Source organism: Clupea harengus, chromosome 6 (assembly GCF_900700415.2).
Source record: "Clupea harengus chromosome 6, Ch_v2.0.2, whole genome shotgun sequence".
In the NCBI taxonomy this organism is placed as follows: Eukaryota; Metazoa; Chordata; class Actinopteri; order Clupeiformes; family Clupeidae; genus Clupea; species Clupea harengus.
In genome coordinates, this window is record NC_045157.1 from 19,690,267 (window position 1) to 19,717,292 (window position 27,026).

The following is a 27,026-nucleotide window of genomic DNA, read 5'->3' on the forward strand; positions in this document are numbered from 1 at the left end:
CAGAATCATTATTTTGTAAACACATAAACCTGTACCATCCATGATTTACATAAGAAGGGGTGAAATAGGGTAACAGCAGTGGTGATTTGAACTAATATTTGCTTTGTTTTTTAATGTTTAATTTGTTTGAACATTTAAATTGGAAGCTTGGAAAGAGTTTTAAAGAATGACCTATCAATGTATGGTGTAGATATGTGTAGATATGATTCTGAAGAAGTTAAGACTCGAAACATTAGTTATTCCCCAGATGCTTCCTTCAAGAAGGCGGTCAGATCCCTACCTCTATCTCTCTTTCTTTTTTATCTCTCTCTCTCCCCCACCTTTTACACGTTGCTTTTTTCTCCTCATGTTGCTGCATACACTTTAGTGTGTGACTCACGCACTCATAAGCCATGCAGTGGAACTGAGTTGTTGTGCTGGTGGTGGGCTGGGTGAGCTACTGTGCTGTTGTGTGTTCGCCCCGTGGAGCCAAGATGAGGTAATAGGGTGGTTTCCGCAGCTTTCGGGACAGAGCTCTATTGTTAGCGGCGGGTGTGTGTGTGTGTGTGTGTGTGTCTGACCTGGACACGAAGGGGACCCCCAACCCACGTCAAGACAGTTTGGCTTTTCTTCCCCTCTCTCTCTCTCTCTCTCTCTCTCTCTCTCTCTCTCTCTCTCTCTCTATTTATCTGTCATAATTTACCCAGTTTAACTACCCTTCACACAATCATTATGAATAATGGTAATAATGTTGCCAAAGCATCATTATTCACTCAGTCTCTCTAGGACTCTGTTTTACTGTAATGCATAAAAATAAGCCCACTCAGTCTGCTGAAACAGCTGGGAGAAGTTATGCAAATCCAGTGGAAAAATATTTGAGTGCGAGTGGGCAACACTGAAACGCCAGAGCAACACCTGCATCATAGTGTGTGTACAGCAGCCTCATGTGACGCCAGCAAGAGGCAAGAAGACGGTTTACACCCACGTGAAGTACCTCCCTCTTTCGTCTGATGCAAAACCTCCACAGAGTTTCATTCCTCCGAACTTGTGCCACACTTCCCCAAAGTTCCTTCTCTCTCTCTCTCTCTCTCTCTCTCTCTCTCTCTGTTTCTCAGTTCTGTTTGAGTGCTCTCTGCCCTCACAGCTGCCTGGGGTGCCTCGGCATGACTTCCTACTCATGTTGCCTAGGCAACGGCGTCAACAAACATGGGCCGCCCCGTGATCCGTGGCAGCGGGAGAAAAATGGGACCTTTATTAGATCAATTAGCGAGCGCGGCCCAACTGCTCCCCAGCCGCACTCCGCTCACAGGGCCCAAATTAGCCAACAATGGAGAATGTTCCGGGAGGGTTACAGTGTGCAGGGGCTATCTGTTTTGTTTTTGCACTCTGAAGGGCCCTCCGTCAGCTGCGCTTAACGGCTTCGTCAGGCCTGTGTTCCTACCACGTGTCACTGTGATGGATCACATGTGGGTTGTGCGCTCTGTCGAAGGCCGTGTTTCATTGACTGGGTGCCCCAGAGCACCGCACCCCACCATCACCACTTGGCTGCACCCCCTCCTTGTCTTGGCACAGACACTGCCTCATTCAAACACCCACTCTTTCAGATTCTTTGAGTCGTGTCAAACTTCTCTGGGCACATACTGTGTTAGGCCAGGCTGCTAGCATGTGTTGGCCAGGGCAAGAGACTGCTGACTTTAGACCTCAGAAACATAACATAAAGTAGACATTCTCCCTCATGACATGATATGATTATGATATGATGCCATGCTGGTCATGGTTGTGGAGCAAAATGAAAAAAATCTGTAAAGATAACTCCATAACCTGAAAAGCCAGTGTCATAGTTTTCCCTTTACTGGGAATTCATTCTATAATTTTAGTTCTCAGCATGTTGAGACAACAGTTAAGTCTACCACTAATTCTTATCTCAATGCTCTGTAAAACCAGGATTATGGAACTACTGTGTTACCATTTTAAAAGCAATTTATCATCATTACAGCCTCTCACCCTCCAGCAGAGCATTGTTAAATGCAGCTCCTTTTATGTGGCGACCTAAAGGCCACAACACTGTTGCACAGGTGTGAGGTGCGGCCACATCTCCACATTCCCACAGACACTGGCATGTCCACCTCAGCGCATTAAAAGGAGGGTTGTCGCAACATGTGGCCAACGCTTGTTGCAACAATGCTAACCGCAAGGCTTGCTGCAGCCCTTGCCAACACGAGAGCCTCCTGCCACGCCAGGCTTGGCTGGCAGCGCCGGCTTTGATGTGGCCCGGGCTGCATGCAGTGTGTGATGGGTTGCAGCTGGCGTTGGTGCCCGTCTGCATGCCCCTGAACTGCAGTAACATACATCACACATCACCATCTACAAGCTCATCAAAATTTTCCACTAGAATACAGACATGACAGTCCGCAATGCTAACGGCAATGTCAGCAAGCCCACTGCAGCCTGCAAACACACTGTAGCAAGCACACTGTAGCCTGCAAACACACTCTGGTTTGTCCAGTCTTTTGTAACATGGATGAGGATATCATAAACAATTTAAATAATTGACATTCTCTACAAAACAGAGAAATGAAGGCCAATGGTGGCGGCAAAAAGATGTCCATTTTTGATTCATCAGCGATGTTTTGCTCGGTTTGGTTGTTTTAGATGGCCAAAACCATCTTGAAAGATACCCACCTCCTAGATGCCCCTCTGCAGATGCACCTAAAATAGATACAGACCAGCTGGTTATCTCCATTTTTCAGTGCCACGCTGCTCTCACACTAATGCCAGAGTGGCTGCGCAAGAACACGTCTAAAAACTGGTACAAGACAAATGGGCCGACAATGATTAGCTCCAAGTGATGGATCATCAGATGTTTCTCTATATAGCAGCCCCAGACCATCTCCAAATAGAATCTCATTTGGCATGAGTGACACTGGCCCCTGACCCGCACACATGAGGCATCTCTCTCGCACTTCATTTGATGAGGAATGCAGCCTCCCCTGAGCTGCCGTGTCCTGACAGTGTCCAGTAACATGGGGGCCCCTGGTCAGGCAGTGCCATCACATGGAGGTGGTGGAGGAAGGGTGGACCTGGGGCTCCAGTGACCGATGGTGCTGCGGAAATATCCTTCTCTGAAAACGCGAATGCTCCACTGCAACACAGAGATTTGCCTTGTTTGGACTTTAATTTGCTTTGGAAAAGAAATGCGCTCCATGTTAATGCAAGTGGTGTGACAGATAGAAAGAGTAAGTTGGGGACTGGAAAACAGATGCAGAGATAAGGTGATTCTTGGTTACGTAATGATTCTGGTGGGAGGTTAAGGGGAGGAAGGTGACAGAATGAGTCCAAAATTCAGTATTTATGGCATGAAAAGAAATGAAACTCGAGTGCAATAAGGGTGAGAGTTTGGCAGCAGTGGGAGTTGACTCCACTCTGGGGACACTCCCTTGTGTTGTGCCTGGACTCCTCCATAGAGCATTTCCCAGAATCCATCATTCCTCAGCATCAATCGGACAGCAGCATCAATCCACATGAAAGAAAGATAAGTTAAGGGGGAGACATCCAGGTCAATTAAGACTTATGGCCGGATATAACAGACTTAGGAAATACAGTGTGTTACAGAGGATGATGATAGAGAACACATGCATTGAGATGAATGAGGACTAGGTGAAATGGCAAAGTGAAAACACACTTCTATCCAGATTCCTTTAATTGGCCATGCACACCAGGTCCTCTGACTCTCCACATACTCAGGTCAAAGAGGCAGTGCAGTAAGAGGTCAGCTAATTGCATCTGAACACAAACAGTATCTCACACTCCCAAAAACACAAACAGTATCTCACACTCCCATAAACCTTTCCCTCTCCCACCCTTCAAGACACACCGATGATAGGTTTGCACAACAAAATGTCAGACATCATTGTTTGCGCCATTCATCTCTTATGGAAAGTTAGTACTAAGTCTCATCAATGCCATTAGAGACATTCTGTATGGAAACTAAGGAGGCTTTTCCACAGGACACAAAGTACCAATAAAACTTTGATGACAGTATGATGAACACCAGCACTTCAGTCTTCAGATATCTGGACTCTTTCAGACGACATTAAAATCAGTCTTGGATGACCTTGCTATTGGAATAGGAAAGTCCACGTTACCGTCTTAACAATAAATGCTTGCATGAATTAGCCGAGTAGTTTGTTCTGTATTTATGCTGCTGATAATCTGGACTAAGGCAGTGCTATAAACACTGATGTATGCACCATCAGTCTCGGACTCTCCTGCGGTGTTGTTGCAGGTGCGTGTCTGTTTTTATGGATAGTGAATGAAGGCTGCCAGAATATTTTCAGCATCTTTCCAGAGTCATGATGACACACAACTAGTCCTTTTGCCTGAGCAAGCCAGACCGGCACATAAAACTGAGTTATGAACTCTCCCTCTTAAATAGTCTTTCACAATCTTTGGCACTGGTTTTTTTCTTTCTTTCATTTGTTTCACCTTTTCTGTTTATTTCTATTAATCTCTCTGTTCCTTACCTCCTTCATTTCATCTTTCCCTCCTTTCTCTTTTTCTTTGTCTCTTTCCGCCTTTCCTGATCGACTCTTGGATGACATCAAGTAGAAAAACTAAGCTATCCATTATCATCAGATGCTTAACATGAAAAGCATGTTAGAACTTAAGTAAACTGCACGGATTTCCTTTGAGTGGCATGCGTCTCTATCATCTCTATCACGTTGCCACTCATCCACAAACATAGAGGTTCTGCGCCCCTGTCACATGTGCTGCAACCCACTGACACGAGGCACCAGCAGACTTCAGTCCATGTGTCCTCATTCCTCGTTTAGCTATTTTCTCTCAGGATCATTTACAGTGGATTACTTTTAAAGTGATTTAGAGTTTCAAAGTGAAGGGAATCCGCCACTCTCCTAAGGTTTCGCTGGGGCAACACGTCCCGCTGGAAGGGCTGTAGAATCAGCTGGCGTGTCACTGGTGTCTGTAAGCCAAGCACTTGCAGAAATATGTGGCCATGCTAAATCAGATGGAGGGGAAGGTGTGTTTGGAATGCTGTGATTTCATGTTAGAGTGCCGGATCCAGATTGCACACACACACACACGCATGCACACAGACATACAGCACAGATTTGTCTGTGTCTTGTGGAGCACACTCAGCCTGGTTCTTTGCGAGACTCACCTCACCTCACAAGCGTGTGTCTGCTCTGCAGTCACAGTGACACAGGCACAGGTCAGCAATTGCAACAATGTGACTCAAGAGCCAAGTGTTAGAGTCATGCACACAGACGTACAGAAACCACATACGCAAGATGCCATCAAACACACACACACACACACTTTCTACCTCTCTCTCTGTCACTCTCTCACTCACTCTCTCTTCCTTGCTCAATTAGTCATTCTTTCATTCTATCTCACTCACACACACTGATAGCCTAACTCCTGGGGCTAACAAACACTCCCCTCCACACCCAGTGAAGTCACTTTTTCCAGGAATGTCAAAGGTTACCATGACGATGGTGGGGGATGGTGTGTCTCTCTTTTTCACATTATTGCCTTGATATGGCATGCACTGTTGACCAGTTTGCAGTTTTTCCAGGTATTTGAAGGTAGACTACTGGTACACATTTTATAATACAGGTGTAAGTGTTTAAGAGCTTTCCATGACATTACTACGCTTCTGTTGAGATTTTCCATTAGCATTGTGTTGGAAGTCAGACACATTAATTGTTAATAGACTCTTAAAGGGCAGCATAATCACTAGTGACATTTGAGTTGATCTCATGAAATAGGACTGGCCCCTTAAATGAAGAACATGTGTTTTGTCTTTTTTTTCTACTTTATCTAGTGTTTTCCATGTTTACTCCACACGTTCTAGAAAACCTTTAGCTTGGATATCAGTCACTGAGATGTAAATACAGAACCAAATCATGCAGCATGACCCCTAAGTGTTTCCTTCCTTGTATGGGAATTGTATGCTTTCATATGGCACATGTGTGATTTATCTATAGTTCCCACACGTCTGTCATGACGTGTTTCAGCTCACACCTCATTACATTAGAGACATGCAGTGAGAGCTGAATGTGTTTGGTAAATGGTAAGATTTACTTTAAGAAATGCAGGCTTTGTGTTCCTATAAGGAGACTGTTTGCATGCAGAGGCAGTGATAGTTTGAGGTTTTTAGTGATTGATATACCCGTTTACCCCAACTGCCCAAATACAGGAAGAAAAAGAAGATGGGGAGGAGGAGGAGGAGGAGCAGCAGGAGGAGGAGGAAGAAGGTCGGCTGTTCCCCAGTGTTGCTGACAATGAAGAGGAGGAAGAGGAGAACGGCATCCCCAGCGCGGCAGCCCTGCTGGCTGCCAGGCTGCGAGCTACGGCCCACCGCTTCCTCAGGGACCTGGGGCGCGTGCTGGCCATTACTCTGCTGGCTCTGGCAGGTGAGACACCAAACACACTCCACTGAACCGACACCACTGCTGCACTCTCAGAGTCGAATCAAGCAATGTGGGACAGAGGGGGCTTTGATTGTTCAAACAGACTAAACAACAGACTGACAGCGACGTGGCACCTCAGTGTGGTACCATTGAGTTTCACCATCATTCTATATCTAATCATGACAAGTTGGGGGAATGTGAATGTGTGTGTGTGTGTGCGTGTGCGTGTGTGTGCGTGCGTGTGAGCGTGTGTGTGTGAGCGTGTGTGTGTGTGTGTGTGAGCGCGTGTGCGTGTGCGTGTGGGTGTGTGTGCGTGTGTCTGTGGATCTCACAGTGTATGTTCCCTCTCTTCCTCAAGGCATTACCTTGCCATCCGCTTTCTCTGCTGTCTACTTCCTGTTGTTCGTCGGCGTGTGCACGTGGTGGGCCTGCCACTTTCCCATCAGCCACCTGGGCTTCAACGCTTTGTGTGTGATGGTGGGCTTCTTCACAGCTGGTCATCTGGTCTGCCTTTATCTCTACCAGAGCCCTTTTGCTCAGGGAATCTTCCCCCCAGCCAGCCTGTGGGCCAGGTAAGCAATGAATACTGCATCACCCCACAGCAGTTCGACTGAATAATTCCGTATTAAAAGGAGTGAAGGGAAGAGATGTTCATAGCAATAGAACATTTCTCTCTTTTCATTCCTGTTAGAGACTACACATTCTCAGAATTCTTGGATGTGTTCTACTGTGTAATTTGGACAGATTCATGGCAACAGGGGCCAGACCATTTAAAGGTTAGAGTAGTGAGAGTCTCATTAGTTTTTTTTGTTTTTTTTTATCGAGTTCTGATTGCAAAACAGTAACGCCAACCCAGGAAACCAATTTCACTGCTAATAACCTTTACATGCTGATCAGGTCAGATCATATCTACTGTACTTTGAAGCTGAACATCTGTTGAAACTCTCAGCCTTTAGTCGGAGTCTTTCAGCCTTGAATCTAACAACTCCTCTTTCTGTTTCCAGAGTTCATGTTTTGTTGAGCAGTTTGTTCTGCCTGTCCCTTCAGGTTTATTTGTCACTTAAAATGAATGACATTAAAATGAATGACAGATTCATCAGAGAAGGATGAATTATTCGTCAGATTTATAGCCATGGGACTGGTTAATTAAGAAACATTAACACAAGGGGTACTTGTAGTGCATATAGGTCACTCCTGTTTTAACTCTTCTTGATTCCTGGAGTACCTCTAATCTTTGACCTACAAATGAGATCATGTGGAACTGTATTCCAATCTTTTCTATCCATGGCTATGAGAGCAACATTGGGTTTGTCCAGTTTAGAGACATTTTAGTCAGTACTAGGCTTTATACATCCATCCTTAAATAATGTAAGATATACTGTATATAATAAATGTCATGGTTTATATTAAATACTAGAATATTTATTCTACTAGTGATTCGTAGTGAGAATTTCATTGTCTGTAAAACTGCAGTATGGATATAGGAGAAAACCGATGTTGCTGGTTGAAGTGTATTTCTGTATTGCTCTGTAATCCGTCACATCGTGAGCCTGGGCACCTCTGCTCTATCCACACTGGAGCAGGTGTAACAGTCTCACAGCGCTGGCATGTTGGCGACGGCACATAGTGCTCCCTCACTGCTTTCATTCCCTCACGCTTCTAGCGTATCAGGAGTCTCTCTCCCCTCGGCTCATGTTTGCTGTGCGTGTGAGAGGGATTAGAGTGGAAAAGGTGGAAATGGGCATATGATAAGGGTGTTGGAGTAATGGAAGTTGGAGCACAACCCCACTGCTAGAACGAAAGCAAGACTGTGTGAAAGAACAACTACGTGAGGAATGTTGCTGGTGTAGATTGTTTAGGAATGCATGCTTTTTGGAATATCTTTGAAGGCCAGGAGCTTCATGGCTCCCGGTGCTCTGGAATGGGGGTCAGACTCACAGGCAGTGTTCCACTGGCATAGGATAGGACACCCAGGCACTGAGAGCAGAGAGGGCAGCACCACATGGTCACGGAGGTCACGGAGGTGGACATGTCCGAGGAGGCCCTGTAGCCTCATCTGTCTGCTCTCTCTCTCTCTAACTCTATCTCTCTCTCACTCTCTCACTCTCTCTCTCTCTCTAACTCTCTCTCTCTCTCTCACTCTCTCTCTCTCACTCTCTCTCTCTCACTCTATCTCTATCTCTGTCACTCATTCTTTCTCTGGCTTATTGCCTCACAGAGAAACATGCCTCCAATCCCACAAATGTAGCCCCTGTCCACTGGTATGCCACACTGTGATAGATAGGGGTCAGAGAAGGGTGAATGAACCACATTACAGCAAATAAGACGCTGTAGATCAACTTGACCTGATGTTGGCCTCTGTCCCATCCTCCCTCTCACTCTTTCTCTCTCTCTCTCTCTCTCTCCCTCTCTCCCTCTCCCCACCCCCCTCTCTCTCCTTCCTCTCCTGCATGCAGACTGTTTGGCCTGAAGGATATCATTAGGCCTGGCAACTGCTCCTCCTATTCCTCCCATGACCTCATCCTCAACACAGAGCATGACTGGCCAGTCTACGTCAACCCCGGGATCCTTCTTCTCCTCTATATCACTGTGGCGATTGTCCTGAAGATCAGTGGTCATGGCGGCCCTGACAAGGTGCTTCAAAGAATAATTTGACAGTTTCACAAGGAAATTCTAGCAAATAAATGACACACTCTTCATATTTACTTCCAAAATGAAACAAATAGAGTGAATACACTGACACATGTGGTTCTCATTAACAGGTAGAGCTTTCTCTTACTCAGTTTCAGATTTGTGCTCATACCTGAGGCTTCTCTCTCTCTCTCTCTCTCTCTCTCTCTCTCTGTCACTCACTCACTCACTCACACACTTACTCACACACTCACTCACTCACTCTCTCTCTCTCTGAGGTTTGTTGTCTTTAGCGTGTCTGAACTAATGCCGCTGGTGTTTGTTGTTTCTCTGAAGCATGAAGAAGGCAGACTGAGTGCCAGAGACGTGCTGCCAGGTGGAGGAGAGGAGGTGGAACTGCGTCCCTGGGGTCCAGAGAGACAAAGCACTGAGGATGACACCAAGGTGGAAAGAGACAGAAAGCATACTGTGTGTGTTTTGTGTGCGTGTTTTGTGTGTTTGTGTGTGTGTGTGTTTGTGCAGCTTGATAAACTGTGGTAAAAAGGTCCATGGAAAACAGGCAAATTAAAGATGAGGCTGTTGACACGGCTACCGTATTTGAAAGCCAGTATTGTTAAAATAATTGCATCTGTATCGTGTTGCATGAAGCTAATATTATTGTGTACTTTTCGTACCATGACTACTATCATCACTTCTGTCAGTGTTTCCACGTGGAGTGACTGTAATGTTTATTTAACTGTTCTGTGTTTCAGCAAATGCTGCTCTCCATTGGTGAGTCACCGACGACTGAATCAGAGGGAGCCAACTCTCATGTGACCAACGGCTCCAGCCGACAAGATTTAGGTTTGACTACTATACGTAAAGCATTACCACCTTGACTGATTTAAATGCGGGCTAAATTATTTTCTCGATCTCAAAGCTTTGCACTACTAATGCAGAATTAGAGCTCTTGTTATTAATATCACTATTATAGTCATAACTCTACAAGACGTATAGATGAGATGATGGAGTAAGTGAGTGGAATGTGGTGAAAGATGAACTGAATGGTTCTGGTTCCTCTCTTTGGTCTGCTCAGGCCTCGGTAGTTCCCTGCCTGCTCAGCATGGAGACAGCCCTCTTTTCTTGGTGGGCCGCATGGTCATGGAGCAGAGCTACATCTGCGCTCTCATCGCCATGATGGTACGACTTCCATCTATTCATTACACCGGCAGATCAAACTACCAGCTTCATATTTTCAAAGTTAGAGTTCTAGGCCCAACACCAACAGCATCTTAGTTACTTTGTATGGCCGTGTCATGTTTCTTTTTTTTTTTTTTTTTGCTGTTATATCGCCCCCTTCAGGTGTGGAGTATTACATACCACAGCTGGCTGACCTTTGTGCTGCTGCTGTGGGCGTGCTTCATCTGGATGATGCGGGCACGCCGCCACTTCGCCACACTCTGCTCCCCCTTCATCCTGCTGTACGGCCTGGCGCTGTGCGGCCTGCAGTACGTGTGGGCCATGGAGCTGGAGCCCGAGCTGCCCCAGCACGTGGGCACCATGAGCCTCCGTCAGCTGGGCCTGGACCGTGCCCAATACCCCTGCCTGCGCCTGGGTGCCATGGTGAGGACCAGTGGACACAGGGGCATCATGGGAGATGTAGACAAGCGCTAAACACAAACAAATCTTCCTACAGTAGAGTTTTGTTGCCAAGAATTAATGGATTAACACAATGATCAGGTTCCTATAGATTCAGAAAGACACAGATAGATACAGATCAGAACAGTTGTGCTGCGGTTGAAACGTGTTTTAGAGAACCTCTCTGCCCTGTGTGTCTCTGTCACAGTTGCTGTACACCCTGACCTTCTGGCTGCTCCTGAGGCAATCAGTGAAGAACAACTTCAGCAAGAAGAAGAGCATCACTGCCCCTCTCACAGAGGTGACAACTGGTGGTAAGAAAGACCTCCCTGCAATCCAGGGCAAACACGCAGGCTCTGGGCTGAATGAATTTAGGGATGGATGACCAAATGGACCCAAAAGCCTGAAATGTTAATGTGTACCTTAACCTAAAGTCAATGTCTCTCTCTCTCCCTCTCTCCCTCTCTCTCTCTCTCTTTCCCTAAATCTGTGTGGCGTCAGAGGGCATCGGGCAAAATGAGTCGGTCCTGAAGGTCCTCGGAGGCATGGTGATGAGTTTATACGCCAAGTACTGGATCTACGTATGCGGGGGCATGTTCATCATGGTCAGCTTCGCTGGCAAGCTTGTGGGCTACAAGATCGTCTACATGCTGCTGTTCCTGCTCTGCTTGTGTGTGTATCAGGTAAGTGCTCCTGACAACCTCCAAAGCAACAGACAGGTCAAGCTCAGAAAATGATACATTAGTTAGTTATTACTTCTTCAAAATTGAATCGTTATGCCTTATGTCATGTAGCAGTGAATGACTTCCATTCAGTTCTAATTGTATGTATTTTTCTGATTACATATAACATTTCTTAATCAACATGGTCTGTTCATAGGTGTATTACTCCCTGTGGAGAAGGCTTCTGAAGGTCTTCTGGTGGTTGGTGGTGGCGTACACCATGCTAGTGCTCATCACCATCTACACCTTCCAGTTTGAGGATTTCCCGGACTACTGGAAAAACTTCACTGGCTTCACAGAAGAGCAGTAAGTCGGAGCCCACCCAAACCTAAATTAAATGAAAAGGAAACAGATTTAATGCACATCCTGCTAACTGGACAGGCAAATTCAATTCCATTTGTTTCATGTCACCACCACAACACATAATCTTATGAGACAAACAGAGAGGAACATTTGTTAGGAAATGTAAGCTGTTCCACTCCCATAAAATGAGAATGTTTGTGGCTCGAGGTGGTGATGAACATGCAGGTTTTTACTCGTTTGTGTAGGCTGGCAGACATCGGCCTGGAGACCTTCGCCCTGTCGGAGCTCTTCTCCAGCATCCTCATCCCGGGCTTCTTCCTGCTGGCCTGCATCCTGCAGTTACACTACTTCCACCGGCCCTTCATGAGGATCACAGACCTGGACCACGTCAGCCCCATCCACAGGCAAGGCTGCACCATCCAAAATGTCACTCACACCTTGTCTGACTCACACCAGCAAATGGAGGCTTATATAAAAAACAAACGTTTACTAGCCCCAGGTTTCAAATTGTTGCGCAGGACTAAAGGAAAAGCTACAATTCATTTGGAATTTGATCAGCCAGGCCTCAGTGCCGTTACAGTTTTTTAAAACGACTTACACACAGAATTTTGACACATCACACATGATTTCTGAAACCTGTCACTCAATGAGCAAAACCTCACATCAAATTGGCAAAGCTATAAGCTAATTCTCAGTCTTTCACTTTAAGTTTCATAAAACATTTTGCCTTTCAAAATGCAAGACCACCTAAATATATACCAGTTCTCAAGGAGGACATTGGTTGTGATGTTGATAAATGAATACACAAAATATTATGTACATATTATGTACATCAAACATGATAATACTGTTTTGGTCACACATTAACCTGACAAAGACAAGAATGTTTTAGGTTAATCACACTAGTGTGTAATTAGTAATTGAAAAAGTCTAACCATTTGAACTGTGGTGTTTGCAAAAATCTGATTTTGAATGTTTTGAATGTAGTGTTTCATTTTGAAGGAGATATGAGGTGTTTAGCATTTTGTGTGTGCAGTTTTGTGAATTGTGTGTAGAATTTTTGCAAAAGTGAGACAGTTTCAGAAAATGTGTATGTTGTATTAAGGCACTGTTGATACACAATGGTATGTTAGTTCATGTTTGCCAAATGTTAATGCGTGTAACTAGAAAACTAGCTCTGAATTCCATAATTATAGTCATCTACATCACTGTGACATGATAACTAATGGTATGGGCCTCTTCATCCGAGTCACATGTCTGCACATAAGTCACGTATAATCGTGAAGAATGCCATTCTTCATGCTGATAGTGGGGCTTTGAGTTTTTAAGTACCATTTTCTCTTGATGTATTTCTTCCCCCTGGACACAATTCATTTGGTATCATTTCTTCTAAAGAAATGGGTTGTTGAAGGGCTTCTACCTGTATGAATAACAGAGGAATGCTAACAGTGTGACACCATGCACTTTCTCGGATGTACTTCCTCTTTTGATGTGCCCTTTATCCTGAGGGTGAATATCCTCTTAGCTGAGGGGCAGCTGTCAGTGCTGGGCCTGTAAAGTTAGGAGATGAATGTTGGCCAGTTGGCACGTGTCTTTGATGCACCATGTGCCCTTGACGACACGTTGAAATTCGAGAGTCAAAGATAAAAGTCAGTCTCTACCACCTCATAGGTTGGTTTGAAAAGTGGAGGCTTAAAAGAGACTGTCTGTCTGTCTGTCTGTCCATCCGTTGTGCTCAGGAAGAGGAACACTCCGAGGCCTGAGGTGGTGCGGGGTACAGACGGCGTGGGCTTTGAGGAGGAGGAGCTCGTCACGGATCTCGGAGACGATGAAGAGCTGGAGGATGACGGTGAGGACTCTTTGTGTTGAGAGAGGTTTTTTTTTACCCTGCATGTTCCCCGTGCTGTGTTAGTTCTCATCACATCACATACATAATTGTCATATCATGATTCTGTCACTTTTCCTACAGTATTTCTGATCATTTTCATTTTCATACCTTCACTGTTAACGCTTTCCTTTTTCATCATACGGCTGGTATTCTGACATAGTGAGGCAGGGTCATACATTTGCGAAAAAGCACAAAGCGTTTTCTCCAGAAAAGAACACAGCACACATCAGACAGAATGTGGAATTGAGGTTGACCTGACCGCTGGCTGTCCCCCCTCAGAGATGATACCCAGTAAGTGGGGGCTGGTGATGGACCGGCTGATAGTGCTGTTTGGGAAGTTCGACGACACGCTGAGCCATATCCAAGCCTTCATCTGGAGGCTGCTGGAGCTGCACATCCTCAAGATGGTCGCCTTCTGCGTGGTGTGGGTGGCACTAGGAGAGGTCAGTGAACTAGTGTGTGTGTGTCTGTGTGTGTGTCTCTGTGTGTCTCTGTGTGCTGTGTGTGTCTGTATGTGTGCGTGTGTGTGTGTGTGTGTGGTGTATGTGTGTGGTGTATGTGTTCACAGACTTATCTTATGCATAAATAATGGACCCTTTGTTTGTAAGCAGGCAGGTGTTTAAGCTGAAGGTAAAGTAATGAGTTGTTAATGCGTTTGTAATTTCCGTCCGCTAGCCCTCCGTAATGAACCTGGTGCTGGTGGTGCTGTGGTCCTTCGCCATGCCGTACGCACGCTTCAGACACATGGCCTCTTGCCTCTCCACCGCCTGGGTGTGTGTCATCATCGTCTGCAAGATGCTCTACCAGCTCAGCATTGTCAACCCCATCGAGTACTCCAACAACTGCACTCTGGTAGGAGTCACACACACAGACTTACATGCACACACACACACACACACACACACACACACACACACACACACACACACACACACACACACACAAACACACACACACACACACACACATCCCACCAACAGGCATTTTGCTGAATGTACAGTTCTGTCACACCTACCCATCCCCAGTGTCTTTCTACCATCTGCTCTAATGATCAACAGTGTGTGTTTGTGGGGCGCTGATGTTGACGTACCTCAGCCTCATAGCCCCGCGCTGTGTGTTTGAGTGCAGGCTGTGGAGTGGTGTTCAACTGTGGGGTAGTGTTCAGCTCTTTAGCTGTGTGTTGAGCTGTGTGGGGTAGTGTTGAGCTGTGAGGGGTGGTGTTGACCTGTCTGTGTTGATGTTTAGATCTGGGTGTTGTTGAGCTGTGTGGAGTGATGTTAAGTTCTGAGGGGTGTTGAGCTGTGAGGGGTGATGTTGAGCTGTAAGGGGTAGGGGTTAGGGCTGAACGATTAATTGCATTTGCGATAAAATCACAATATGATAAAACACGATTTTCTAACCGCAACGCACGATTACAACATGGTCTAAAAAATAAACACACAGTGTTTAAAAAGTGCATGCCTTGTGTTTATACTTACAATGATACTTACAAATGTTTAAATTACTTAAATGCACAGTGGCAAAGCCACCAATTTGTTGTTCTTGTTTCTGTAATGTAAAAATGTAAAATGTGGGAAAGAATATTTTACACTAAATGTACCGGTATTTAATATTGTGTTGGTCATATTTAAATCATTCATTACGTTTTGTTGGGGGAAAAAAGAGGATAAAATACAAAAATCGCATATTAAATCGCAATCGCAATATTGGGGGGGGGGATCGCAATTAGATTATTTTCCCAAATCGTTCAACCCTAGTAGGGGTAGTGTTGAGCTGTGTGGGGGTATTCATCTGGGCGCTGCTGATTCACAGACATGCTGGCTCCTCCTCAGTCCTTAGTGGCTGGGCTGTTTACTGCCACAGCGGGAGACCAGTGACCTCACTCTCCTGTTTGATTTGAACTTTTTTTATTTAGCACACACTGCTAAACACTACTGGGTGTCTAGACTGTTGTTGAGGTGAGTCAGAGTTCTTTTTTCTCACTTGTCTCCCATTTTTTTTTTTTTTCTCTCTCTCTCCCCCCACCCCCCTCTTTGTTTTGTTTGTCTTACCGTTATGTAGCCTCTGGCCAACGAGACGAATCTTCATCTGGAGGAGATGCAGAACTCCATACTGTACAAAGCTCCTGTGGATCCAGCCAACTGGTTTGGCTTCAGGAAAGATGCCACAGTCTTGGGTTACATTAAGGTGAGGCCTTCTCTTCCATTTCCTGATGGGAAAACTATTGCAGTATAAACGCTACTATCATTACCAACAGGGAAACTGACCTATTAATCACAAAGTGATGTACAGTCTGGGTACAGCAAGCAGACCACTGTGTGTTTACAGAATAATCGTAGATGTCAGTGGTGTGATGAGATGCTGTGGGCTGTTCCCTTAGAATCACCTCCTGGTGTTGATGCTGCTAGTGTTCGAGGTAACGGTGTACCGGCACCAGGCCCATCACTACAAACAGCTGCAGAGATCCCCACCCAACATCCCCAAGCTCTTCCCCAACGCCACACGCGACACCTTAGACCAGAGCCTGTTGTCTTGCATCAAGTACCTGCTCAGCTACAGCTTCTACAAGTTTGGCCTGGAGGTACCATCAGCTCTGTGTGATTTCTAATTTACTTGGTTCAATTATTTATTCTCTCTCTCTCTCTCTCTCTCTCTCTCTCTCTCTCTATCAGACTCTCTCACACCCACATGAAACCACCATGGTCTCTCCTCTCGATTTCCCACATTCTCTAATTGCATTTGTTACTTTAAATGTTTTATTTTCCAAGCATGTTTGCCAGAGACAAATGATCTTTAATAACCCGTAATTAACAAACTCGCAAGAACGCTGTAAAGAATTCCGCTCATTATGTAGTTTTGCATCAAAACCACAAACACACTAATGTGTCTGCAGCACATTTACAGACACTCTTTGGAAACGGTGCATTCATCTTATGTCACCTTACCTCGTCTCTGCACAGATCTGCTTCCTGATGACAGTGAACGTGATTGGCCAGCGCATGAACTTCCTGGTCATCGCCCATGGCTGCTGGTTGGTCGCCATGTTGGTGCGAAGGCGCAGGGCGGCCATCGCCGAGATTTGGCCCAAGTACTGCCTGTTTCTGGCGATTTTCACCATTTACCAGTACATCCTGTGCGTGGGCATCCCCCCTGCTCTCTGCATCGGTGAGTTAGGGCACAGCACATAGTTCAGGCCTGATATAATGAGAGCCAGCGGACTTCATCACTCTAAATACACCTTTGACATTTGTAATGGACCTGACGGTAAAACTGCCACAATGTGCCACAAAGGTGTCATAAATTGGCATGCTGATGTGACACTAATACGGCTGGGCTAGGCTGTGGTCTCATTAGCTGTGAAATGTTAACTGTGGTATGTCTCGTAATAACTAGGTTATTTTGACAGTTGTGGTTATGAAGACACTTGAAACCGTCTGAGGTATTAGAATAATACCTCAGACGGTTTCAAGTGTCTTTTTAAGTGTCTGTTTATGTCTGACCAAGTAGACTTTAGAAGTGTCATCATAATTTCATGCTGGTTAAAGATGCATTTACTGGCCCCTAAATATTATCATACATATCCTATTCTACACTGGATGCACTGAATAAATGCACAATGCGTACCACAATATTAATTCCATACATCTCTGTGTGTATTAAATGCAAGTTTGTTCAGAATCTCACATAAGAATGTTTTGTGCATTACAGCGTGTAACTTTAGGTCCCTTTAGACCAGAAACACATGTACATGACTGGCTGATGCATGTGGCTTCCTTCCCATGTGCACCTACAGGAGGGCACGGTACAGATCGTACCTCCCATCCATGCCCTTTTGTGTGTGTTTTTAGATTATCCCTGGCGCTGGAGCTCGACGGTCACCATTAACTCAGCTCTCATTAAGTGGATCTACCTGCCAGACTTCTACACTATCCCCAACTCCAAGAACCTCATGGGTGAGTCTCACTGAGACACACGCAGTCAAGCTAACTCAAGATGTCCCACTCCTACTAATATGATCACACCTACACCCACAAAAAATCCTGACTTATTGAGTGTGCGGGTGTGCATGTGTGCATGTGTGCATGTGTGTGTGTGTGTGTGTGTCATTGCAATGGTCATCACTGTGTGACTGCTCCCCTCTGACCAGCGGACTTCCTCCTGCTGATGTGCGCCTCACAGCAGTGGCACGTGTTTGAGAACGAGAAGAAGGAGGAGTGGATGGTGCTGGGAGGGGAGAACAAGGACAACCCCAACCCTATGGATGGCGTCCCCTTCAACCCAGCGCCCAACTTCATCAACTGCAGGTACTGTGCCCTTACACAACGAAACAAAACGTAGAGGAAATGTATTTATTTAGATTAGAGATTCATTATTAATTATTGTTATTATGTATTAGTACTGCAGGTACTGTGCCCTTACACAACAAAACATAAATGAAATATGATTTATGATTATGACCTTATCAGCTCAACCTTCTGACACCATTAATTGACATAGCTAATGCATTATGTATATTATGTATATGTATATTATAAACACCATTCATTGGCATAATTGCTAATGCATTATGTACTAAACTCCAAAGCATGGATAATTCGAGATCTTGCATTCATTTTCAGCAGACCAGTATTGCCCTCACTTTGCTATTTGCTATTCTGTATAACTGCTTAATAACAGAGAGTGAGGTCATGCCGGGAATGATCAAACTGAGGCTTTATTGTATCCATCGAGCGATATTGTCCGCTGAGGAGGGCAATACGCGGGTGGTATGAGTACCCATTAGCCAATCAGAACGCTCGTAGTGTCGTAGCCATGTAATAAAACTACTTATTAAATGGCTCCTCAGAATGTTTCAGAAAGTTCCATTGAATTTAATGGTCCATCCCAACATTTGGCGGTCTGATATTTTGTACATTTCATATATTTCTTATATTGGGATTTTAGTTTTTTTTTTAAATGACCGTCAGACTATAGGCCTACATTATCCCTTACATATTTACTTGCTTTAAATATCATTTTTTCATTATTACTAAACAAATACTGATCAAATCTTCTTCACCAGGTGTTACCTGGACATGGCCAAGGTGCTGGTGTTCCGCTACATGTTCTGGTTCGTGCTGGCGGTGGTGTTTGTGACGGGGGCCACGCGCATCAGCGTGTTCGGCCTGGGCTACCTGATGGCCTGCTTTTTCTTCCTGCTGTTCGGCACACAGCTGCTGGCCAAGAAGTCCCACACGCGCCTGACGCTCTGGGACTGCCTCATCATGTACAACGTGGGCGTCATCATCTCGAAGAACCTGCTCTCGGTCAGTGAGGAGACACACCACAACATGCTTAACCTGCGTATGACTGTTCTGACATCTGTGTGTTAAGACACAAACCCAAAGCCACATATACACATACATGGCTTCAAACACAAATTCAGATGCACACACTCTTTCATACACCTTCGCCGAGATGGTCATAAATATGTGCTTGTGAATTTTGAATTTTGGAGTTGTGATAGTGCAAGACACTTTTACTCAGAGACTTCTGCTCTGTTTGGCCCATTAGATCCTGGCTTGCGTGTTTGTAGCAGAAATGCAGAAGAACTTCTGTTGGGTGATACAACTCTTCAGCTTGGTCTGCACTGTTAAAGGCTACTATGACCGTAAGTCTAAGAACCTTCTCCCGGCAACCTCCCATTTGAAACCACTTGTAATTAAAACCTTCTTAAAATACAAATATATCCACTGTTGGTGTGTGTCTGCCTGTCTGTCTGCGTGTGTGTGTGCGTGTGTGCGTGTGTGTGCAGCTAAGGAGGTGAGCGATAAGGAGTGTATTCTGCCGGTGGAGGAGGCTGGCATCATCTGGGACAGCATCTGCTTCTTCTTCCTCCTGCTGCAGAGGAGAGTGTTTCTCAGCTTCTACTTCCTGCACGTGACGGCAGACATGCAGGCGTCCGCCCGCCAGGCCTCCCGGTGAGCACCCTCCCTGCAGGTCACACCGGGAATGAGCTTCCTATGGCCTTCAGAAAGAGATTAGTCCAGTTATGAGACTTTACTGTACATCTGTTCAGTAAACTAGTTGTGAACAACCAGCCACCACAGCCTCAACTCTGTTTTTACTTTAGTTTTATGCCATCCTAAACTCTGTGTGTGTGTGTTTGTTTGTGTTCAGAGGTTTTGAGCTCTTCAGAGCCACTCTCAAGAAAAACATGAAGTTCCACCAGAAGGCTGAGAAGAAGTCCTTGCAACAGCTCAAACGATCGTAAGTCACCATGGAAACCAGCGCTTACTGCCCTACATGTCCTGGACATTTCAAACAGGCATGAGAAATGTACAGTGTTAAAGACCCTGAACTTGAAATGACTTTATGTAGGATGTTGAGGAGCTGTACAAAGACTCCCATAGCTGATATGAGACGGATGAGCCTGATTATCATCTGAGCACAGAAGGAGCTTTTAGAGTTCAGCTCAGGTTTCTAACCTACAGTCTCACCTTAGGATGGAGCGCATTCGATCTAAACAGCAGAAGTACAAGGGAGGGCGCAAGGCCTCAAGCTCCAAAGAGGGGAAGGCATCGGGTAAGCCAAGAGTTACTTTTTATGTATTATACATTCAAGCAGGAGCCATAAAGTTACATATACACTTAACACACTTATCAAGTTTTATCTAAAACAGTTATAAAAATTCTAATAGAAAATGTATGTAACTGTGCAGTGATGCAAGTGCTTTGATTTAAAATGATTGCGAATCAGATCATTTTTTTGCACACCACTGGTTTTTGAGTGATGATCAGCACTGCTCATGCCTTTAATCTTTAAGACTCCCAAGAGGAAAAGAAAGAGAGGAAGAGCTCGAAGAAGAAATGGCAGCGGCCCTGGATGGACCACGCAACCGGTGAGTCCACAGACTATGAGTGGAATTTAGGCACTTTGCCTAAGTGTGTGTGTGTGTGTGTGTGCGTGCGCGTGTGTGCGTGCGCGTGTGTGTGTGCGAGCACTCTCATCTCTGCCTCTTTTCCTCTGTCATAGTCTGTGCCTGTCTCTCTCGCTCTCTCTCTGTATATCTGTACATGATCCTTCCCATGCTTTTGTTGTTGGCCGGTGACGTTGAACATCTGCCTGCACTGCCTCATCAGTTAGACCTGCGCTGCCCCGTGCTCCGCTCTCTTCTTTATTCCACCCTCACTCTCCGCCCCAGACCAGTGGAACCTGCCTCAGGCTTGGGATCAAATGGGATCAAATTGATTCAAAAGAAGCTTTCCTACGCTGGAAACAATTGGAAAATGACGCCGGACAGTTAGATGATGAAATCCTGGGCTCGGTGTGTTGGCCGCCACAGAAAGCACATTGTCTGGCGCCTGCTCCTGATCTCAGATCAGAGCAGTGCATGGAAGCCTGCGCTTTTTTCTCCTGCCTGGGATGGGAGTCCAGGAGAGCTTTAGTTCAGACCGGCGCTGTGATCTCTCTCTCTCGCTCCCTTTTCTCCTCAGTTTGTCCAGATGTGCTCTTTACACTTTCAAAGGAAAGTAAATTGGGTGCATACCCGCTCGCCCAGGTCTGATGGCAGTGGGTATGTGCCCAAAATAAAGAGCCACGTTGGTCTGTAGTTGCTATTGTTGAAGCAGGCAGGCAGGCAGGCAGGCTAAACAGGTCAAAGTCTGTGCATAGCCACGTTACATACCATCACATACAACTTGTCAATCATCAAGGCTTCACGGATTCGCTGCGTACTGGGTTTGTTTACTGGTGTCTGGCCTTCCTATGACTCTCATGTCTGGGGGGGTGTCAATAAATCATATTGAGCATATTGAAGTCTATTGGTGCCTTTAGTTGTGTTCTAAAGGCCGGATCGGTAAGTCCTGTCCCTGTGTGTGGTTTTGGCAGTGTTGCACTCTGGAGAGTACTACCTGTTTGAGTCGGACAGTGAGGATGAGGAGGAGCTCTTCTCTGAGGAGCAGAAGCCCCCCAGACAGTCTGCATTTCAGGTGAGCCACAAGATAATACTTGTTACCTCAGATACACACATATATGCATGCTTGCGCACGCGCACACACACACACACACACTGTGAGATGATGAGTTGATTCAGCAGCTCAGATGGTGTGTGTGTTGTCTATGCCCACAGCTGGCCTACCAAGCCTGGGTGACGAGTGCCAAGGAGGCGCTGAGGGAGCGTCAGCAGAGGCAGAAGGAGCAGAGGAGGCTGGAGAGAGAGAGGAGACAGCAAGCCAGCCTCCAGGCGGCCTCGGGTTAGACACACACACACAAACACACACACACACACACACACACACACTCCTCTCAAAGGACAAGCACACTTGCATACACATGCACACACTAACACTGGTGAATGCATAGTTTGCACATACATGTCTTGCTCGAACAGACAAACACACCCATACACAGTCTTCAGAGATATAACATTGGACACATTGATTTTCTCTCTCACTGTCTATCTCTCTCTCTCTCTTCACACAGACAGACACTCTTGTTTCTTTTTAAGACACTTCTCTATTTTGTGCCTCAGGTGATGGAGAAGAGCCTGTCTTTGAGGAAGGAACGTCCCAGGATGGGGAGCTGGAGGAAGAAGGAGAGGAGTCAGGTACCCAATTACTCCTTGCCTCCATGAGCCCGACATGAAAATAAAGAAGCATCCTGTCTTGGAATTGCATGAATATGAATCTTACTGTTTATCTACTCAGATGTTTAAGCTTGAGTTGGTGTGTGTGTGTGTGTGTGTGTGTGTGTGTGTGTGTGTGTGTGTGTGTGTGTGTGTGTGTGTGTGTGTGTGTGTGTGTGTGTGTGTGTGTGTGTGTGTGTGTGTAGGGAGTCGAAGTGACATGGTACAGCGGATCCTGGACATCCTGAGGTTCCTGCGGGTACTGTTCCTGGCCATGGTGGACGGTGTGACGCTGTGGCTCAACATGCTCACTAAGCAGTATGTGGACACCTCCACCGTCCTGTGCAATGAGCGCTACATGATCATCCACAACATCAGCCAGGTGAGATCTCACACACACACACACACACACTCACTCACACTCTCTCTCCCCCTCTCTCTTTCACACACACAGACACAGACACACACACACTCTCTCTCCCACTCACTCACACACATACTCTCTCTCCCACTCACACATACAGACACACTCTCTCTCCCTCCTCTCTCTTTCTCTCTCTCTCTGTCACACACACACACACACACACACACACGCTATCACGATTTGCACCTTTTTCTCCCATGGTTCACTTTCATTCCTCTTGTCCCATACAGATGAGGCCATCAATGCTTACTGCTGCTCTCCATCCCCATGCTGTTATATTCTATAACATGCAACTGCTCTTTTGGCAGCGTTCTATATTTGCTATAGTAAATCTCCATTCAGGTGAAACCCATGAGCCCATCTGGCCAGAATGATGAATCATCATCAGTATTTATGGACCCATATTGTGCTCATATGTTCTGCCCATCAGAATGAGTCCATCAGTCATGATGTGTTACAGCACACAATCTGAATGATATCAACACTTCATGTCGGTTGTTGTTCACCCTAACTCCAGGTCACACACATACTCCAGTGCTTCATTCTCGCTCATTACCATGACTCACACATTCCACAGGCGGCCCGCCCACCCTCACAAAGAAACTGGTATTCCCTGCTCTCCTGACTATAATGCGCTGTGCTGTTCTCCTCAGGGCCCGAGGGAGCCCCTGGATGACCAGCTGTCTCAGGGCAGCGAGAGCCCCACTCTGGAGACGTGTCTGGACGAGACGGAGACCGACCAGCTGCACAGCAGCGGCGCCATCAGGTGGGAGTGGAGCAGCAGTGCACCCCACTGGGACAGTCCTCTGTCTGTCACCCCCAACCCCTGTGGTTCCTGTCGGCCAGACTGTAGTGTCATTCTGAGTCGCCTATGTTATAGATTATTTATTTTATAGATGCCTTGGGGAACTGCACTCATCTAGCTCCTAACTGTCCCACTATCACTTGGCACAGTTCCATACTGTATTATTAGAGTGACAAGGAAATTGTCCCTGTAGCCCTCATCGGCTGTAGCATGATAAGCTGGTGGTTTTGAATAAAATGTCAACCGGAGCTCTACAAACAGTTATTACTTCTGCCAGTTCATCTGATATTCCTCAGTGTCAGACTGCATGTATGAAATCATCTGTCTTTCCACCACACTCCTGTCATTTACATATGCAGTTGTTCAGTGAACTGTCAAACCCATGACACTGGTGTTGTTTGCACACTGCCCCACCAGTTAAGTTACAGTAACACCATATCCTATCGTCGTGTTTACATACATCATGGAAGTGCTCTATAGAAGTGTATATATTTATTTAAATCCACTCATCCCTTCTCCATCCTTGTCCTCAGTGGAGCAGAGCTGGAGGACATTGAGCTGGACCACTCCACCCCCCGGGCCAGCGCCTACAGCGCCACCCTGTGCCCCGAGCCCCCACAGGAGCTGGAGGTGTTGCCATGGCCGGACCGACACCAGCGCCACTCCCGCACCGCCAGCGAGATGCTGACTGACAGGTACTGCAATACACAGCATCACTGAAACAGAGATAACACCAAACAAAAGGTTTTAGCATGATCATACCATGTCAAAAACTGTATGTCGAGGTATATCACCTTTTAGTTAATGCAGTAATAGCTGGAGTTGTTATAATGCATGAATACGGCACGTATATCTGATTTCTAATAAGGAAAAGTAAAATACACATTGAAATTATATCTTCAAAAGCACCCATAATTCTCTGCTCAATAAATGGAACCTCTCCCGTGTTCTCTCTCATGTTCTCATGTTCTCTTGCATGTTTCAGGGTATTCTTCGTGGAGGAGCTGGTCCAGAGCTCTGAGTTCTACTCGTCTCAGAACCGGCTGCTCAAGCTGCTCTTCGCCCTCTACAGCCTGCTGGCCGCCAACTCGGAGCTGGTGTGCTACTTAATTATCGTGCTGAACAACGTGGTGACGGCCTCGGTCATCTCGCTGGCGCTGCCCATCCTCATCTTCCTCTGGGCCATGCTGGCCGTGCCACGGCCCAGCAAGAGATTCTGGATGACCGCCATCGTCTACACAGAGGTGCGCTCACGCTAAACTGTGTGTCTGCAATGAGTGTGATTAAGAGGAGAAGAAGGGAATAGAACTGTGTTAATTGACAAGTTATGAAGATTATGCAGTGATGTTTCATCATTTTCTGCAGTAATACAAAGACAAGAACGATTCACTCAGGGAGGTAGCATTGGACAGGAAGTCTCTTATTAGCTTTGCTCTATGTCCTTTTTCACGACTCAGGTGAGGTTTTTATCTTACCGGTCGTAAGGAAACGTCCTGCAGAGGTGTCACTATGGTTGTTTGTGTGCCTACCCCTTAGGTGATGGTGGTGGTGAAGTACCTGTTCCAGTTTGGCTTCTTCCCCTGGAACAGTCTGTATGAGATGCGGCTGAACGAGGACAAGCCCTACTTCCCTCCGCGCATCCTGGGCCTGGAGAAGTCTGACAACTACATCCGCTACGACCTGCTGCAGCTGCTGGCCCTGTTCTTCCACCGCTCGCTGCTGATGGTAGGGCACCACCGTCTCAAAGCCACCTCCTCCTCAGCCTACCCCACCCCAGTGCTGCTCTGTACAGCCTGCTAGCAGTCTTTTTGCTCCTCAAATGTTCTATGACTCCTCCAAAAATCTGCATGTGGTCCTGAAAGTCATTAGACAGTTTCACAAATGTTTCAAGAACCTCCCTCACCTATATCTAAAAAGCCCATACAGTTGTGGTTACTGTCCCCAAGACCCAAGTCAAGTAGGCTGGTTCTCAGATTGCCCACACCCTATACTCCAAGTTTCAGACACTCATCTCATCTAGAGACATAGTCTTCACCTTATGTATTTCCGGACCACTGAAATAGTTTACCACTCTCCAACAGTTATTTTCATTTCCATATAATAACAGACTTGACGGAGGTAATAAACTTCCGCAGCAGTGTTTCGAGGTTAGTGTTGTGTGTAATAGATGAGGATTATAAAGTTCACTGAAAGCTGCAGTGGGCTATCTTTCATGGACCTAGATATACTCCTACCTTACATCCAACATTATTATTATTTAGACATGATGCACATGTAGAACTGTGTGTGTTTGTACGAGTGCTAATATGCGTGTGTTTGTACGTGTGTGTTTGTACATGTGCTAATATGTGTGTGTTTGTACGTGTGCTAATATGTGTGTGTATGCACGTGCATTCAGAAATATGGGCTGTGGGATCAAGAGGGACCCCTGGAGGAGAAGAGCCCCCAGTCCGCTGAGGTACAGACGAAGAGGGAGGATGAAGAGGAGTGTCGGCCCAGTCACACGCCCAGCCTCACAGAACTGGAGGACGGGGCCGCAGAGACCCCCCAGCGACTGGAGTCTGAGCCTGAGCCTCTGGACACCCAGCCCACCCCAGAGCCCACGCCTGAACCCCCCCCTGCCTCCCCCACAGAGCAGGGTGCCGGGAAGAAGGGCGGCCTTCTGAGATTCCGCAGGAAGAAAACCTCTGGGAAAGGTTAGTGCAGTGAAGGTTTAGAGAAGAGAAGACGCAGAGAAGGTTTTTAATGGCAGTCAGTGTAACACTTAAAGGCAATGCTGTCTGCTAAGAGGATGCGATGGCTGTCGTACTGTAAGATGGAGCCGTAACTTCACACTCTCATTATGACTAATGCACTGACAGAAATGCCTCTGTGTCGTGTACTGTAATTTTTGCTTGAATTGACTCCATTATGCACTGCAATCAATAAGTCACAGCAAGATAGCCCACCATAAGACAGATACTGCTCCAATTTGCCTACTCTTGTCAGGCCATTAGAGACTATTTAAAACAAGGAGAGAGAAAGAAGTTGACAGAGAGGGACTGAGGGAGGAACATATTTTTTCTGTCTTAATCAACCAGGTGGTGCTGAGAGCAAAGAGCCCAAGAAGAAATCCAAGGGGAAGCGCAGAGAGGCGACTAGCAGAAAACTGAAAGCTGTTGGGTTCAAAATCAAAGAACTGGTCATTTCTGCGTAAGTAGAGGAACCATTCTGCGAAATAAACACCTGTGCTTTAAGAACCACTATGCATAACTTGGTTTTTAATACCTGCTTTTGTAGAGTGCAGAATATCTACAGACCCACGTATGGATTCTTCCGAAACATCCTGCACGCTGAGTACCAGGCCACCACAGACGTCTATGCTCTTATGTTCCTCACGGACATGGTGGACTTCATCATCATTGTGTTTGGCTTCTGGGCTTTTGGGGTGAGTCCTTCTGACAAGTTTAAACAGCCGTCAGAAATGTAATCACACAGTAAGCTCTAACTCCCCCGAATATCCCAAACACGCTTTCTGTAGTGGTCACATGAGGAGTAAAATTATAGAGCATGCTACTGCAGCTATGCCAAAGCAATGGATACGAATACTAAGGTACAAGCACTGGTGTAATTTATATC

General features: G+C 46.1%; 1 protein-coding gene across 2 annotated transcripts in view; it reads left to right on the plus strand.

The window, feature by feature from the left end:
* The window catches only part of piezo1 (piezo-type mechanosensitive ion channel component 1), a 68,256-nt gene that overhangs the window by 35,370 nt on the left and 5,860 nt on the right, over positions 1–27,026 (plus strand). The window contains exons 7-42 of one of the 2 annotated variants that reach the window (XM_031569276.2): positions 6,200–6,416; positions 6,772–6,985; positions 8,870–9,047; positions 9,381–9,512; positions 9,797–9,887; positions 10,120–10,223; positions 10,386–10,646; positions 10,870–10,975; positions 11,163–11,344; positions 11,541–11,689; positions 11,932–12,090; positions 13,426–13,535; positions 13,854–14,017; positions 14,250–14,426; positions 15,636–15,761; positions 15,955–16,155; positions 16,535–16,739; positions 17,423–17,527; positions 17,722–17,878; positions 18,637–18,880; positions 19,128–19,224; positions 19,369–19,534; positions 19,734–19,823; positions 20,059–20,138; positions 20,380–20,454; positions 21,444–21,544; positions 21,685–21,808; positions 22,087–22,161; positions 22,386–22,561; positions 23,257–23,369; positions 23,942–24,103; positions 24,394–24,652; positions 24,945–25,133; positions 25,807–26,104; positions 26,489–26,600; positions 26,688–26,835. In XM_031569276.2, coding sequence (XP_031425136.1) covers positions 6,200–6,416; positions 6,772–6,985; positions 8,870–9,047; positions 9,381–9,512; positions 9,797–9,887; positions 10,120–10,223; positions 10,386–10,646; positions 10,870–10,975; positions 11,163–11,344; positions 11,541–11,689; positions 11,932–12,090; positions 13,426–13,535; positions 13,854–14,017; positions 14,250–14,426; positions 15,636–15,761; positions 15,955–16,155; positions 16,535–16,739; positions 17,423–17,527; positions 17,722–17,878; positions 18,637–18,880; positions 19,128–19,224; positions 19,369–19,534; positions 19,734–19,823; positions 20,059–20,138; positions 20,380–20,454; positions 21,444–21,544; positions 21,685–21,808; positions 22,087–22,161; positions 22,386–22,561; positions 23,257–23,369; positions 23,942–24,103; positions 24,394–24,652; positions 24,945–25,133; positions 25,807–26,104; positions 26,489–26,600; positions 26,688–26,835 — 5,547 coding nt within the window. The remainder of the gene's footprint in view (positions 1–6,199; positions 6,417–6,771; positions 6,986–8,869; positions 9,048–9,380; positions 9,513–9,796; positions 9,888–10,119; positions 10,224–10,385; positions 10,647–10,869; positions 10,976–11,162; positions 11,345–11,540; positions 11,690–11,931; positions 12,091–13,425; positions 13,536–13,853; positions 14,018–14,249; positions 14,427–15,635; positions 15,762–15,954; positions 16,156–16,534; positions 16,740–17,422; positions 17,528–17,721; positions 17,879–18,636; positions 18,881–19,127; positions 19,225–19,368; positions 19,535–19,733; positions 19,824–20,058; positions 20,139–20,379; positions 20,455–21,443; positions 21,545–21,684; positions 21,809–22,086; positions 22,162–22,385; positions 22,562–23,256; positions 23,370–23,941; positions 24,104–24,393; positions 24,653–24,944; positions 25,134–25,806; positions 26,105–26,488; positions 26,601–26,687; positions 26,836–27,026) is intronic. The other variant, XM_031569277.2, reaches the window with a different exon arrangement.